Here is a 17,178-nt window from a genome sequence, read left to right as displayed (position 1 = left end):
GAACAGAGCGTTTCACACCAAACCACTCTGAACCACCCTGTTTACATCTTAATGATTTAATTATGCAGAAATTTTGAAAAATTGGTGGAATTCCCCTTTTAAGGATCCACTCTCTCCTTGTTTTGGACGCGGTTAAGCAGCAGGAGATACAATAAGGCCTTAATTCACCTCTTTAGGGAGCATGTGGGACTCATTTGTTTGTATTAGCGTTCTTTATTTATTCAGTGACTGTGCTGTTTTGCTGGCTAATCGTTTGCAATTAAGCTGATACAAAACAGACAAGAAGCCACAGAAGCAGCTACATTACTTAGTTTATGAAGAAATATGTTGCTCTCCAAGGTCATTTAGATAACGCTGGACCTTCTGTGCTCCCTGCACTATCGTCCGTGAGAGATGTAAGCGTGGTGGGAGAAAGAGGCTGCGCGAGTGACTCCTCTATTCATTTGATATTTAATTAGCCCTCATGTCTTATTATTATATTGATTTATTGCAGCATGTATTTCATTATCTTTTTAATGCGTCTCACTTCAGTGCTTTGTTTAAACGGCATATTTTTAAGCTTTTATTAAAGCAGAAATTAATTTTACAGACCTCCATCGACCTGCAGGAGATGTAGTGGCTTTTGGGGAAGTCAGTGTTTTCTCTGAAATGTCTTGCAGTGGCTTTACCTCACTGCCATTACAACATAATACAGTGCAATTCGACTTCCTCAGCTCTTACAAAAGCCTCGGTGTGTCACTAGCAGCGCTGAAGCACGTGCCGCCACACGGTAAAAAGAAATGAAAATGTACAGGTAGGGCTGGGCGATAAAACGATAACGATAATTATCGCGGTATGACTTTCCTCGATAGAAATAAAAGAAATGTCTGATAAATGTTTGATATAATAGACCGTTCACACACTTCCACATTTTGGTGTTTTCTACTGCAAGGAAGTCAACACTACTCTGCTGTCGCCACGAGAGGGCGCACTTCTGATTTGGAGAGTTAGGGGGTCAAGGAGTGAAGTGAGTCGCCAAATAGACTTTGATTAGCAATGTCTGAGCTGTATATTCCCTGTTTGAGTGGAGAGATCAGCGATCTGTTCTCCTGTGACCAAGTGTGAGTGATGAGATCAGTGGTGTAACTGTACTGTCCTACAGTGAGCTCATCTCTTTCCTAACATCCGAACAAGTTTTAGCAGCGTTAAATCACATCTGCTCCTCACAACTACAGGAATTAGCCAGAAATGAACCCAATACTGTTCGCCAAACGTGTAGTCTGATCTTCAGAGTCTGACCAAATCAGACTGAGCCATAAAACTGCCGCAATATCAGGTTCAGCTCAGTTTTGTCAGTTTCTGCCAGATCAGTATTAATGTTGTTTTGTTCCAGCCAGTCTGTAAAGCATCTTACAGCCCATTTAGTTTGGCGAATGGTGTTGGGTTCATTTCTGGCTGATTCCAGGTTGTTCAGCTGTTCTTCTGTCACAGCTGCCGACTGAAAAGCTGCTCAGTGGTGATGACAGTTTGGGAATTTAGTGTCGTCTCATCTTCAGAGTCTGACCAAATCGGCTGTCGGTCAAATGTGATCTTAACAGTGTCCATTTTCTGTTTGTGGCAAAGTAAGAAGTAAAAACACTGAAATGTCTTGAGCGTCTCCTACAGCTGTCAAAGTCGTTGCTTAGCAACGGCGTCTCAGCGGAGTGATACAGTGTTTGTGAAAAACCTGTGATGTTATGGTGAAATAACAGCACCGTTAGAACACTTCTCAACCAATCAGCTCGCGTGGCCGAAACTAACTGTTGTATAAAAATTTTATGACCAATGGACCAAAACAAATGGCTCAGAATTACTTGGAAAGAAGTCTGGTTCCACTGACTTACATTAAAAGTGCAGAATGTTTTTTCATTTTTCGTTTTGTATGTGTATTTATATATATACATATATATATATATATGTGTGTGTGTGTGTGTGTGTGTGTATGTGTGTGTAGGATTAATTTATCAATTTTTTTTTTATGAAAATAAATGAACACATTCCTCGACAGATGTCCTCTTAATTCAGCGAATAAAATAATAATTTTTCATAAAAGCGTGTTCTCTGTAGAGAGTTTTACTCGGGCGATGTCAAATAGCTCGATAGCCTTTAAAGCAGTGAGGTGTTCTCATGCTTCTGCAGTGAAATTTAATTATTTAAATTATTCTGTAGTTAAAAATAACGGCTCAGTGTGCTCAGTGTGACCTTTTCATCCACGAAGAAAAAGCTAAAAGTCAAAATTAATTGAAATTCTTTCTGTAGTTAAAAGCAGCGGTTCAGTGAAAAAACTCATTTTCAGTTTTCCCCTCTTACTCCAGATCAGACGACACACGTTCGGTGTTCGAAGTTGCTTCTTTAGTTTCGGTCCTGGAGCTTCGAGGCTCGTGTAGCTAACAAGAAATGGAAGCTTATTTACACTAGCTAGTTGTCCATGCTGGGCGCTGCGTTTACATCCTGCTAGTAGACGGATGATGGAAAACTGGATATCGTGTTGTTTTTGAAGCAGCAGTGAAAAACCACAGCACATACTGTGGCCTACTTATGGTAGTCATTTTAGTAAGTTTATTTTTCATAAACTTCGTTTTTTAAAGCTTTCTTAGACCAAGGATTTAAGATTTTGGTGCATCGCTAACTTTTATTTGTTTGAGCCAGACCAGTCTGTGTAGTGTAGAACAGTGTCTCTGTGCAGTCAGCGACGTTTTTACACAGAAATTGAAGCGAATCTTGACCTCAGAATCAAAAATGCAACCTGAAAAAAACGGACAAACTCTGTTTTCCACTCTACCACCATTACTGAACCATCTCCTCGGGGAGAGATTGTAAATAATGATGCTGTAAATGTGTGATGTTCCCTTTCTTTACAGATGAGGAATGTGTTTGTGCTGTCTCTGAAGTGAAGCCTGTGCCAGCCGCCGTGTTTTTGTTGTTTTTTTTTTTTTCTGCTTCACCGCAAAACCCTCTGTAACCTTTTCAGTAAGATGATGCAATTTCCTAAGTGGAGCTCGGAGCAGCCGTATGAATTACAGGGCCGTTATTTTTCTTTCAGCCGGACACAAAGGCGTAATTTTACAGAAGGTATGAAGACGTCCAGAGTAAAATGAAGAGAGCTGTTGAATGTGCTGTGAGAGAGAGAGAACAGGAGAGCCTGCGTCGGTGTGTGTTCTGTGTGTGTGAAGCTCAGTCAGGCCGCTGCGCAGCCGTTGGGGTCGGATGACGTGGCTTCCTGCCGCTCTGATTTCCAAGTAGAAACAGCAGCTTTAGCTCTGAGCTGAAGGTTTAACCACACTGACCAACAGGCTTTACTGTGAATCCTGACAGTCTTTTCTGTAAATCTGTATAAATAATTGCTATAAACAGTTTAAATGGACAAATACGAACCTAAAGTTGGCAAATCCGGCTGTTCAGCAGCTCCCGCCTGACGTCAAATACAGCTCAAATAAACGAACGTCACTCACTGCTGCCCTCTAAAGGTGTTAACAAACATCGGATAAACAAACATCACTCACTGCTGCCCTCTAAAGGTGTAAACAAACATCGGATAAACAAACATCACTCACTGCTGCCCTCTAAAGGCGTCATTAACAAACATCGTATAAACAAACGTCACTCACTGCCGCCTCTAAATACGCCTCACCATGTTAGAAGTTAGCTCTTCGGTTGTTTTTTTTGTAAGATCTATGATGTATCTTTAAAAATGCGTACATTTGATTTGAAAAAGCTGTGAAAACTGGAAAATAACTGCAATTAGATCAAATAATTATAATCAAATGATAACGTAACGATTTTAATAGACGTAACTGGAATTGAATTTGGTTATTCAAATATATCAACACTGTATTTTTTGCTTTATAGATTAAGATGTAAACAGAGTGTTTTGGTGAGAGTTGGTCAGAATTGTTCACAGTGGTGGTGATGGGAACCAGACGTCCACCTCTAAAAGCTCCCTCACAGAAAGTTATTATATGAAACGGTTATGAATTCACTGCCTGATGGCTGAGAAATTTTTTATGGTAGTTTTGAGAAGATTTTGGTCTGAAGGTTCCTTTTTATGGTGCATGCTGGGTGTTAAGGTAAAATAGTCCCCGAATAAAAACATATTTTTACAGATTTTCCACTATTCTACCTAAAAACTGAGAAGACGTGTAGGTTCACTGGTGGTTTTTGGATTGTAAATACAGTGGTTATGTTTGTGTTGTAGACATGGTGACTGTAAAGAAATCTGAATCTCTAATGAACCATTTCACACCAAACCACTCTGAATGACTCCGTTTGCATCACAAACTCTGAATTGTGCTGATATTCTTTCTTTAAATGTTCTGAAAATCAAAGTAGAAACATCTTGAGCCGCTGTGGAAATGGCTCTTAGTCTCGTTACTATCGATCAGCCTGTAATTTGCTTAGTATCCTCAGTAGGTTTAATTATGCTGCCGAGTGCACAGTCGTTAAAGGAGACTCCTAATTGCGCTGTAATCCGGTTACTCAGCGTCGGCAGAGCGGCTGGCCAGAGCGCTTGCAGAGCGTCGCAGGTGTAGCGCGGAGTCACGTCCTCAGGAGAGTGGACTCTTGTCGTACTGCAGGCCGGGGGTGGGGGGTTGGGGGAGGGGTTGGACAAGGGACAACATTTAGATTGTGTGGAATTTAATCTGTTCCAGGAATATGATTTCCTCCAAACGAACGTCATGACTGACATACTGCATCCTGCCCTGAGGGAGCGTCAATAAAAACAAAAGTAAAGGCCGAAATGGGAGTCAATAGTAAGTGATTTAAGTGCAGCTCTGAGGGCCGTGATGAATTGTTTTGCTCTTCTTCTCCGTCTGAATTAATAATGTCTTTTTCAGACTGGAACACAGACCGATTACGTCTTCCTGCGTTAATGTCAGTCTGGAGACCTTTTAATCTGGTGAAGTCCTTAAATTTGTTAATACACCTCCATGCAAAAAAAAAAAAGGGCCCAAAATGGCAAAACATTACGACTCATCATTAGTGACAGAAATTTTACCAGAGCTGTAGTTGTGAAAGGTGTGAAAAAAGCCTTTCTGATCTTTTGCATTTATATATTCTGTGCTGTACTCAGAAAAGCTAATTATGCTGTCATGACTGCAGTATAGTTATATCACCCCCTCCATTATTAATCACCCTGATAACTTCATTACAAAATGATGCTGTGTTTGTCTGTTGGTAAAATACACCCATCGTAATGTTAGCATGTTTAAATAAAGAGTTAAAAGTCTTAAAAAGTAGAATATTTATTGTTTACCACTTTAAAGTAGTTTTAATGTGCAGTCCTATCTAATCTCTCTGCTTCCTTTATTTCTTTGTTGCTTTTCATTTTCTTTTCATTTATCCAAAAGTTTTACCATACATTTGCGTTTGACCTTTGGCCTTACTGTACAAAAGCACTAGATAACTCGACCTGTATGGTTTGGCCGCCTATTTGGTGGAGAATTGTAGTGTTTTGTAATGTGGGTTCCCCGAGCGGATTAATCTGAATGAAAGAGAATTCAAAGAGAGCTCTGGTGATGGACACGTCGCCTGAGGATGTGAGTGAATTATCTACTGTTGTTATCATATCTTCATCAGTATGATTAAGCAGTAGAACACAGAGGGAGTGAGTTATCGCGAAATAACATCACGGCTGTGATTTGGTCGCCGTAGATCATCACAGCCGTGATGTTATTGGTGATAACACACTCCTCGAGTGTTCTATTGCTTTTATACAGCAGTTAAATAAATAAAGTAATAAATTAATAAACTGGGCCGTGAACGCGGCGTTTAATATGTTTTAATGTTCGCAGTTCCTTCACCAAATTATAGTTCCTTAACGAGCAGCTTGTTGCTACGTCAGAGTAACGAGCTCCGCCCACTCGCTGCACAGCCGGCAGTTCGTTCTCCAGCTCCTCACACTAAATTCCCAAACTGTCATCACCACTGAGCAGCTTTTTTGTTTTTTACTGAAGCAGTTTTATGGCTCAGTCTGATTTGATCAGACTCTGAAGATCAGACTACACGTTTGGCGAATGGTGTTGGGTTCATTTCTGGCTGATTCCAGGTTGTTTAGCTGTTCTTCTGTCACAGCTGCCGACTGAAAAGCTGCTCAGTGGTGATGACAGTTTGGGAATTTAGTGTCGTCTCATCTTCAGAGTCTGACCAAATCGGCTGCCGGTCAAATGTGATCTTAAAAGTGTCCATTTTCTGTTTGTGGCAAAGTAAGAAGTAAAAACGTTCAAATGTCTTGAGCGCCTCCTACAGCTGTCACAGTCGTTGCTTAGCAACTAAGTGATACAGCGGAGTGATACAGCGGAGTGATACAGTGAATGTGAAAAACCTGTGATGTTATGGTGAAATAACAGAACGCTGCTCAACCAATCAGCTCGCGTGGCCGGAACTCACTGTTGTATAATAAAGCAGTAAGCCTTGTTGAGATGCTCTGTGTTACTGTGGTTTTATCTCAGTGAAGGGTTTTCTTAGGCACGACGCGAAGCGGAGTAAAACCCCCTCCTTATACAGTTAATTATACCGTAAGTGCTTTAATTCAATCCTGAGATATTAATGATGGAGTTGTTTAGGCTGTTGGCTCTTTTAGCCTGTTAGCTAGCTGACCAGCCTGGTTCTAGACAAGAACATAAGCTGCTAGACACTCAGTTTAAACAAAAAAGGGGTTCTTACTTCATCATACTCGGTGCTCCATGTGAGCAGCATTAGGGTCAAAGATTATTCCATTAACAGCACACGGGTTTTTTGTGACGTGGCGTAGTGATGCGGTTGGTGTATGTATATCGTGAATTTTACAGTGGCTTCGAACGTAGCTCAGCCAATCAGATTTTAGGACTGGAACTTTCCGTTTTATAATCCTGCGTAAATGGGTAGTTTACCGGTTTTGAGTGCTCAGCAACAAACTCAAAACAAGTGTTGTTGCTGTCCAAAGAAAAACAAGTATCTCCAAACCAGTAAGTTTACAGAAGAGGGCAAAAATGGTCTTACTTTTTATTGTAAGTTAATGTAAAGAGGTTTTATTCCAATGATTTCGGGGAATTTCTATTTGTCCAGTCGCCATGAAATTTTCACAGACCGTAAAGAAGTTCTGGGGTGTTGAAATTAAGTAGAAAAGTAAAAATCGATAAAAATGCAAATACATGGTTTTCTTTGGACAGCAACGATTTTCATTGCACCTCTTGTAGTATCTAAACGCTCCTAGGAGTAGCTGACTGCTGCATTGCATTGTGGAAGATGTAGTCTTTTTTAGAAGAAGCTTATGGAGACCTCAGAAGGGGTAAATATCTGTTTTATAATGTCGATTTTGAGATCATTTGAGGCCTAAACATCGAGCCGGACCTTCTTTTTGAGTGTGTGTGTGTGACATTAATATGTAAAGACAATGTGGTGTGAAAGACTCGACGCCTCTGACTTTTAAATGATTATTTCATGCTCTACAGAGCGACTCACAGCAGAACACACCCACCATATTTTAGCCTGTTTTTATTCTCCTAGCTCAGTAACGACCAGTATCAGCTCAGTATCTCCATTTTTGTCGTTTTTCAGTTTTTGACATAATTTGAAAATGCCTGTTACCCTTTACATTGTGTTTAATTTCATGATGAATGGACCAATAGAAACAGCCTAAAATGACTTGGATAAAAGTCTGGTTCCATTGACTTACATTAAAAGTAGAGTCGTTTTTTTCCTTCTCCTGTAAAGTTACCATTTTAGAGATAGGAGGTTTTCTTCCAACAACAGCGTTATATTTTTTAAACTACTTAAAAAGTCAGATCAGTGGCGACTGTTCTGATAGACTCGGTGTGGTGTTGTGTTTTTCGATAACAGTGATGTGGATGAGGTTTGTCACATCTGACTGACTGGTGGTAAAGAAAGAAAGGCAAAAAGCCAACAAAAGAAGCTGTTGAGGAAGAACAGTGTTTGCAGAAGCGAAGCTCCTGTCCTATTGAATTTGTCTGGTTTGCGCTGTGGCTGATGGGAAGCTAACTTGTCCTCAGCTGAGAGATGGACTGTGATTCATTTGTTGAGCTCCACAACCCAGAATACAGAACACGCTGATTTAAATCTCCAGCGTCATGTTGGGAATGTAGCTGTATAATGTTTCCTGTCTTAAACTGGACTGTTTAGTGTCCAGATGCATTAATTTGTTTGTAGAGATTCCGCTGCATCGATTTTGGAAAGCTAGACCTCGTCATAATCGATTTTAATAACATTTAGTACAAGTATCTGCTTCCTTTTCAGCCAAATTCAAGTGCTGGGGCCATTTTCAAATGTAAACATCCAAAGAAAGGCCTGATGTATTGCTTTTGTTGTGTGTGTGTGTGTGTATGCATAAATAGTTTCAAGTTCAGTTATCAAGTTCAAGTTTCAAGTTTATTTGTCATTTGCACAACATGTGAGGACATTTATGCATTGAAATGCTTGTGGTGAGGCTCAGATAATCACTCTACAGAAATAAACAAAGTAAAAATAAATAAGAAGTAAAAATAAAAATACAAGAAAATACTGAAACTGAAATATATTAAATATACACAAAACGTACACAAAATATAGAGACAGGAGGGACCTATATGAGAAGAAAAAAAAAAAAAAACTTCTCTACTATGTACAAATATATTTATATTAAACAAGTGATAATCTGTGAAGAATATATACATTTTAAAGTGACGTAAGTGACTCAGTGTTAGTGTTATTTAAAGTGACTTAGTGTTATTGTCCATTGCAGTAATATGATATAATACTGACGAAGTGACTGAGTGAAATGGTGACTGGGGAACGACCCACAGCTTCACAGCTAGTTCCTCCAGTGGGGTTTTGTGACTCATACCTGAATTGTTGTGACCTCACTGCTGTTTTCCAGTGTAAAAAACGAAGTGAACCATCCATTTCTGGTGAAGTCAGAATTGCAGTAGATCAGAGGTGTCCAATCTTATCTGCAAACGGCTGGTGTGACTGCAGCGTTTTCTCCAAACAAGCTGGAGCTCACCTGACTCCACTTGTTTAATCACTTATTCTAAAGCTATGTTCACATTCCAAGCCTCACTGCTGAAATACAATTTTTCATTCAGATCCGATCTCTCTAACGTTTACATGCACTTAATAATCCGATAACTGCAGAAAATCAGATTTTGTCAGTAATCCGATCAACACATTTACATGCACCTGGTTAGTCAGATAATAGGAAACTCCGGGTCAGCGTGAGTCAGACAGTAATCAGATTTCTTCTTTCTATTTTCTTTACAACCAGCCAATAAACCCACAGAGGAAAACGTGACGTAAACGTAACGTAAAACTTAAATTTCATGCTGGCGTGTTTGTTTAAAAACATTGCGCCACTTTTCCTGAAAATATGAACTTGCATCAGCTAGAAGATGAAGAATATTTAAATTCTTCATTTCTTCAATCATGTAGTCGGTTTCATCGTCGCTTCAGAAGTGTTTTGCTGCTCACTTTTTTCCAGTAGCGCGGTCTGTTTTGCGCATGCGCAGACTGAGAAATGAGTTCACATGCACTGAGCCTCTTTATCGGATTTCTAAACCTGATCTAAGAATTCGGAGTGTGCTGTTCACATGACCGTCTGAATAAGCAGATTATGATCGGATTACTGAGTGCATGTAAATCACACTCATTTAAGTGACTCAAATCTGTCATTAATGTGACGAACCGGTGTCCTGAAATGACCCTCATGAGCTCATCCTACTCAGTAACGTCAGTGACTAACGAGCAGAACGAGCTTCGCTGAGAAGATCATTAACTCTGATCAGCTCTCAGCTTCATTATTAGAGCGAGACGAAGGAGAAAAAGGTGAGATGAGCTGCTTTTCCACCGTTTACAGGCTTTAACTTCTGTTCGGCGCTGCTGCCATGGTAACGCTGAACGATGGAGCAGTGGAAAAAAAGCACATGGATTCTGATCTGAGCTTCACATTAAGGTCGCATGGTCACGAATCGGATACGTATCCAATCTAGGACCACATATGAAAGTGGCTCAGGTCGGATTTGAAAAGATCAGATTTGTTTGTCCACACAGCCCTGAAAACATCAGATCTGAGTCACTTTAGGACAGAAAATCAGATTTGTGCCACTTCAGCCTGGTGATGTGAACGTAGCCTTGGTCTTCAGACATTTGATCAGGTGATCTCCTGCTTTGTTGGAGTGCCACACCTTCCCTTTGTGGATAAGATCGGACACCCTGGCAGTAGCCTGTACGATTTCAGTACAGTATCAAAATGCTGGATGGCCAGTTCGCCCCTCACTCTCTTCAAAGTGTTTCTCATTTACTGTCTTTCATTGAAACTGCTGCCAGTGATCAGAACTGGACATCCGGGTGCAGCCTATGAGAGTAAAGTGGGTGGAGAGGGGGTGGGGCTTTTGATATGGACACACCCATTCTTAAATTACTTTTTTGAAGACCTTATAAATTCTAGGGGTTGTGAATTGTTTTAAAAAAAAGTGCCAGTCCAGTCTGTGTGGAATAGAATTAGCACTCTGCACAGTCAAGATATCTTAAAGCATTGAAGCATCTTAAAGTATTGAAAATTGTATAGTAAATATAAACCTAAGAGTATATAACCTATAAGGAAATGGTGCATTTATGCGCAGTCAGTGTCAGTGATCTTTAACAGAAGCCGTTTGCTCTGACGGCCGGTTGTCTGGACGCCCCCACACTGACCTGGTTCTGTTCATTTCTTGCAGGGCTTTGACCCTCCTCATCAAAGCGACACCAGAACAGTTTACATCGCAAACCGCTTCCCTCAGCACGGGCATTATATCCCCCAGAGGTTTGCAGACAACAGAATCATCTCCTCAAAGGTAAGACTGGACACTGTGACTCTCCTTATAAGCATCCAGAGCGGAGCCTCCTGAGCCTTTTCACGCCAGAACCCACAATATGACGTACTGTTCGTCCACCACAAGTAAAATAATTAAGCTGGCTGGCTTTACACTGTGAAACGCAACGAGTTGCATGTTGAGTTGCCTGCAACATAATTTCTGTGCAGCTTGACAGTTACATTAATGAAGCAATTAAAAAACAACGAAACACCTTCATTTACTCCACTAGTTAGCCAAGATAGCTGCTCATATTTTTGATACACCGTTTCGTTCATGCTGTAAAGTCATCTATGAGGTGTAATTTACATATTTGCAGTGTTTTTGTTAGCTTTGTATAATTTTTCCAGCTGCAATTGCTGTTCTTTTTTTAGATCTAGCTAGATATGTCATTTTTCTGTCTAACTAGGGTTCTTTATTATATGTTTGATATTTTTTATCTGTTGTGTGAATGTTGAGCCTTTAAACGTTAACGCTTAAGTAGCCATTACGGTTACAGTCAACTTGATCAACTTGATGTCTCACTTATATTGTCCTGGAAGCACAACGTCGTCAAGGAGCTCATCTCAGTTTCCTCTTCTGTAATAATTTTCACTTTTTGGATCCCAAATGAATCTGAGCTCTGCGTAGCTTTAGGGGGCTTCAGGAAGCTGCACTGATCACAATGACAGCAGCTAAAGACGAATAAACAGTGACACAAGCAGCTGTTTAAACAGCTGTTAGCATTAGTCTCCTTAACTCCTCTGAACCACCGGTGGTTCCAAAATGCACTTCGTCGTATTCTTTACTTCATAACTTTCATATAACTTTCAATCTTCATTCAAAAGGTGGGTGTGAGAGCTGTGACTGTCTTTTTTCCAGTGTAATAGATGGGTGATGTAATTTAAAAAATTTATTATAAAAGAAGCTGAACTGAACAATTTTTTTCATACTGAAAGTCGACCCATTTTTCCACAAATCTAAGCTACAGATCTCGGATGGCGTCTCTTCAGTGATCTGCTCTGTAAAATTATTTTTATAAAAAAATACAAAGAGCGTCTAAGATTTTTGGCTTTCAGCAGTAAATTGTAAGCATATAGCAATATGTGTGATCATAAAACACATGTTCTGTTAATTTGAGGGGAACTTTTACAAAAAAAAAAAAAATTACATTTATTTCATGCAGTTACTGATTAATTTGCCTCACGATTTGGGCACGTAAATTCAGATGGAAAAACCGAAATATGCCTATGGGTGTAAGAGGTTAGCTGGCTGTGCAAAGCAGCTCTTTACAGAAATGTATAATATAAAAAGAACAAATAAAAATAATTTAAGCCCAAAATAAAGGAGATAAGTTTGGGCTTTTAGGGAGGGGCTGCTGTAAAGGGAAGGGGTGCACTGGATTTATATAATCCAGAGCATCATTGTGTAACAGAATGTGGCGCAATAATCATTTTGTCTCGATTATCTTGCTGTCATAATCGTTGGAAGTCAAAATCATAATTGAAAATAAAATTTAATTTGTCACCCAGCCCAAGCTAGAGGCTTGTTTACAATACGGAGCCGACAATAGCAACATTTTTAACACTTGCTAACCAGGTCGAGGACAATTTTGTCCAAAGTGAGTGTGTTGTTTCGTGTGGAGGTAATTCTAGGAGAGCTCATAGCTGCACAAACACCAATGTTTGTGTCACTGTGAGTGGCTTCAGGCAGGACTGTCGGAGAAATGCTGGTCTCCTACACGTTTCAATGCTTTACCTGCTTTAACACGCCTGTTATAAATAGTAAGCAGTTGTTAAGGAGCTCTTGTTTTATGTAGTGTTGTACCGATACCAATACCGTATACCAATATTGTATCGGAACCTAAACACAATATCGGTATCGGTGATGGGGATACCGATACATATGACCGGTACCACAAAGCAATTTTTGGCACGTGTGTGGGCGCCAGTACACACAATTTAACAACACGCTGATAGTGTCGGACAACAAGCAGCAGTAAAAATGCTCATGACCGAATCTGTAACAGCGGTTTTTGGAGTTAAGAACTAGTTAATGTTATTGAGAGCATAAAAGGAACCGCTGGACTCTCAACATAGTGATAGCATTTAGCCTTGATTTTGCCTTTAGCATAGCAGCCAAGCCAGAAAAAACTGAAAGTGGCTGATACTGACAGCGTGAACGACGGTGATATTTGCTGAACTGACACTGATGCTTAGTGAATGAACAAGACATTTATCTGTATACTGTTCAGTTCTGTTTTTAACTGTTTTGCACAATAAAGATATTTTACATTTACTTATGTTGTTGACATGTTTCTCATTACTAATTATATAATAATACTACTAAATATATACAGTAAATGCACATGATGAAAAATCTGTTTTCTTAAGCATCTAATACATATAATCCAGCACGTAAATGCCTTCTATTTGTGACACAGAACATAAATTTTTCCAAAATAAAATATTGTAAAAATGTATAATTATCAGGACTTATAGGCAAGTTAGAGTTAGTATCGGTATCGGCTGACACTAAATGATCAGGTGTTGGTATCGGAAGGGTAAAAAGTGGTATCTGTGCCTCTCTAGTTTTATGTGTGTGATTCTTGACCGACTGAGAGCTTGTGGCTGTCACACCAATGTTAGTAACACTGTGACCCGAGGCTCGCAGGACTGTAGGAGAAACACTGCCCTGCGCATTTTGGTCCTTTAACTGCTTTAACACACCCATCACACGTAGTCAGCGTTGTTAACAAGCTGAACAGCCCAGTTTTTCAAAATCATCTTTCTGTTAAGTTTCTCCAGGAGCAGCGCTGGGCGACACCGAGCAAACCCACAGTGGCCCTGCGCCTCCTTAACAAGAATATCCATCATTGGCTGTCCAGCTCCTCTGACAGTCCTGCGAGCCTCAGCCTGAAGCCAGTCATGATGTCACAGCCACAAGCTCTCCTAGTCAGTCAAGAATCACTCTGGCTTGCTCTCTGAGCACTGGGCCCTGATGAATGTGCCTCCTATTGATTGTAAATTTGCATTATTTAAAGGGCCAACATCATGAACAAATTCATTTTCCTCACATTATTCTTTAAATACCAGTTTGATGCTGTATTTAAACATTGTAAACGTACAGGTCTGTGTCCAGTCCAAACATTGGCTGCAAAAGCAGCATGTTTTCAGTTGTGAGGTCACAGAAACCTGCATGTGGCTATATCCACCTACTCAGCTTACAGCGGTTTAGCCCTGCCCATTAGCACTGAGGTTATTAGACTGCTTTTAGAATGAGTCACAAAGCAGGGCAGCCAATCAGAACAGAGCTCTTGTACGTACACTGATCAGGCACAACATAATGACCACCTCCTTGTTTCTACACTCATTGTCCATTTTATCAGCTCCACTTACTATATAGGTGCACTTTGTAGTTCTACAGTTACAGACTGTAGTCCATCTGTTTCTCTGATACTTTGTTAGCCCCCTTTTACCCTGTTCTTCAGTGGTCAGGACCCCCATGGACCCTCACAGAGCAGGTACTATTTGGGTGGTGGATCATTCTCAGCACTGCAGTAACACTGATGTGGTGGTGGTGTGTTAGTGTGTGTTGCGTTGGTCTGAGTGGATCAGACACAGCAGTGCTGCTGGAGTTTTTAAACACTGTGTCCACTCACTGTCCACTCTATTAGACACTCCTACCTTGTCAGTCCACCTTGTAGATGTAAAGTCAGAGACAATATCTCATCTCCTGCTGCACAGTTTGTGTTGGTCATCCTCTAGTCCTTCATCAGTGGTCACAGGACGCTGCCCACAGGACGCTGTTGGCAGGATATTTTTGGTTGGTGGACTATTCTCAGTCCAGCAGTGACACTGAGGTGTTTAAAACTCCAGCAGCACTGCTGTGTCTGATCCACTCAGACCAGCGCAACACACACTAACACACCACCACCACGTCAGTGTTACTGCAGTGCTGAGAATGATCCACCACCCAAATAGTACCTGCTCTGTGAGGCTCCATGGGGGTCCTGACCACTGAAGAACAGGGTAAAAGGGGGCTAACAAAGTATCAGAGAAACAGATGGACTACAGTCTGTAACTGTAGAACTACAAAGTGCACCTATATAGTAAGTGGAGCTGATAAAATGGACAGTGAGTGTAGAAACAAGGAGGTGGTCATAATGGTATGCCTGATCGGTGTGTATGTTAGTCTTAAAGAGACAGTAATAAAAACATGAAAAAATAAAATATGAATTAGTTTTTGGGGCAGAAAACCCACGGCAGTGTCATGTCAACCTCGGGGGTAGAGGTGAAAAATGTGGGGTATGGACCCTTTAACTCTGCTTGGTCTGGCACATGACAAATATGCAGCTTCCTTATGACCCAGTTGTCTTTACACTGCGCCCCGCAGTGAAAACCACTGGTCTAAAACACAACCACAAAGGCACTAGTTACTAGTGTACCATATTAAAACACATTATACATTCCAGTTGGTCTTATGTCACATGACGACAGTATGTGGCATTTGTAATGAAGGTGTTTCTAGCCTGATTTAGCTCAGTTAGTTTTCAGCTGACCTACTGTTGCTATGTTGAATGTGTTTTACAGAATGCTGGTGAAAAATCCCTTTCAGCCTAATGAGAAACTGTAGAACAGACTCAGTTTATATCACAATACCTACATTTAGAGTCGGTTATTCATTCAGCCTAATGAGAAACTGTAGAACAGACTCAGTTTATATCACAATACCTACATTTAGAGTCGGTTATTCATTCAGCCTAATGAGAAACTGTAGAACAGACTCAGTTTATATCACAATACCTACATTTAGAGTCAGTTATTCATTCAGCCTAATGAGAAACTGTAGAACAGACTCAGTTTATATCACAATACCTACATTTAGAGTCGGTTATTCATTCAACCTAATGAGAAACTGTAGAACAGACTCAGTTTACACAGTCAGAGTATATATATGAAGTCAGTCAGCAGTTTGGAATAGCATTAAAGTGCGGTGTGCGTGTAGTTCAAGTAGCGTAGTATGAAATTTTGAGGTCATGAACTCTCTCTCTTTCCTCTTGCTCTGGGTGATGGTGCAGTAAATAGCTCATTCATCCTGATTTGTGTGTTCTCCCTCTGCAGTACACAGTATGGAACTTCATCCCCAAGAATCTGTTCGAACAGTTCAGAAGAATAGCCAACTTTTACTTCCTCATCATCTTCCTCGTCCAGGTAAGGCTGAGACTGTGACTGCAGTGTTTTCTTGAATGGTTCTTAAGGGCTTTGACACTCTTTCGCAAAAATAATTGTTATTAATTATTAGAAAGACCTTAATTATTATTGTGTCAGATGTCACAGACGTCTGTGCTCGTTTCCGGCGCTTTATCAGACTCATTAAATTAATTTCTTTGCCCCCAGTCGAACTGTAGTGGGAGTGATTTAATGTTTTGTTTTTTATTTTCGCTCCGTAATAAGTTTGCTGCCCTGTTCCGTCTGTAGAGACTTTATTTTTAACCTTTAATTAATCACAGAGCCCTTCAGCAGGCTGCTCTTTATCACTGCTGGATAAAGAATAGGAGGGTCAGGTGCAGCAGCCGCAGAGCGAGCCGAGGTCTAGTGAGCGATGTTGTGGGTGACCTTAGTTGTTGACTTTAGCAGATTGACTACAGCTTGAAATGTAGTCCGTGTGCTGTTTAAATATGGTTCTAGATCACACAGTGCAGCGCTATTGTTGTATTTTGTAGTGTTTCTAGATAGAAAACGTTAAATGGACTAACTAAAGTGAAACTGCTTTGCTCTACGTCTCATGCAGACGGTATTAATAGCTGCATTAATTAATATAGAAGTAATTCTGGATACAGTATCATTAATATTGGAGATATTCTGCTTTCAAATTAACTCTAAATGGGCTTCAGGCTCATTTTGACCGCCAGTCATCGCTGCAGGGCTGTGGAGTGTGACAGTGTCTGTCTTTACATGCAAAGATTTTTGCCAATCTGGTTGAATTCACTCCGATTATAGATTTAGACTGAGGTGTTTATTCTCACTCTACTCAACAATGTGATTGAAAATCTCTGTTTACATGCTCACTACAAGTAATCCGATCCAAAATTATGTGCATGAGTAGAGCACCACTAAGTGTAGACGTTACCATGACAGCGAGCATCACGTGAGTCCAGTCAGAGTGAGTCGAGCAGCAGTGAGCAGCGCTTGTGTTTTTAATTACTTTAAAATGATGTCAGACTCAGGAAAACGTCCTTCACATGTCCTTATTAAAGATGGACGAGAGGAAGACGTTGCGCAAACGTCGTATCACCAAACACACCAGCTGTGTTTTAGCTGCAGTTCAACCAACATAAACACTATAAACAGTATAAACA

At 40.4% G+C, this 17,178-nt stretch overlaps 1 protein-coding gene across 3 annotated transcripts in view; it reads left to right on the top strand.

Moving 5' to 3' along the window:
- The window catches only part of LOC118818687 (probable phospholipid-transporting ATPase IF), a 116,175-nt gene that overhangs the window by 18,357 nt on the left and 80,640 nt on the right, over positions 1 to 17,178 (top strand). For all 3 annotated transcript variants that reach the window (XM_036585999.1, XM_036586001.1, XM_036586000.1), the window contains exons 2-3: positions 10,704 to 10,820; positions 15,941 to 16,030. In XM_036585999.1, coding sequence (XP_036441892.1) covers positions 10,704 to 10,820; positions 15,941 to 16,030 — 207 coding nt within the window. The remainder of the gene's footprint in view (positions 1 to 10,703; positions 10,821 to 15,940; positions 16,031 to 17,178) is intronic.

Source organism: Colossoma macropomum, unplaced genomic scaffold, assembly GCF_904425465.1.
Source record: "Colossoma macropomum unplaced genomic scaffold, Colossoma_macropomum, whole genome shotgun sequence".
NCBI lineage: Eukaryota > Metazoa > Chordata > Actinopteri > Characiformes > Serrasalmidae > Colossoma > Colossoma macropomum.
The sequence above is the reverse complement of the archived record's forward strand: the minus strand, read 5'-3'. Positions and strand labels throughout refer to the sequence as shown.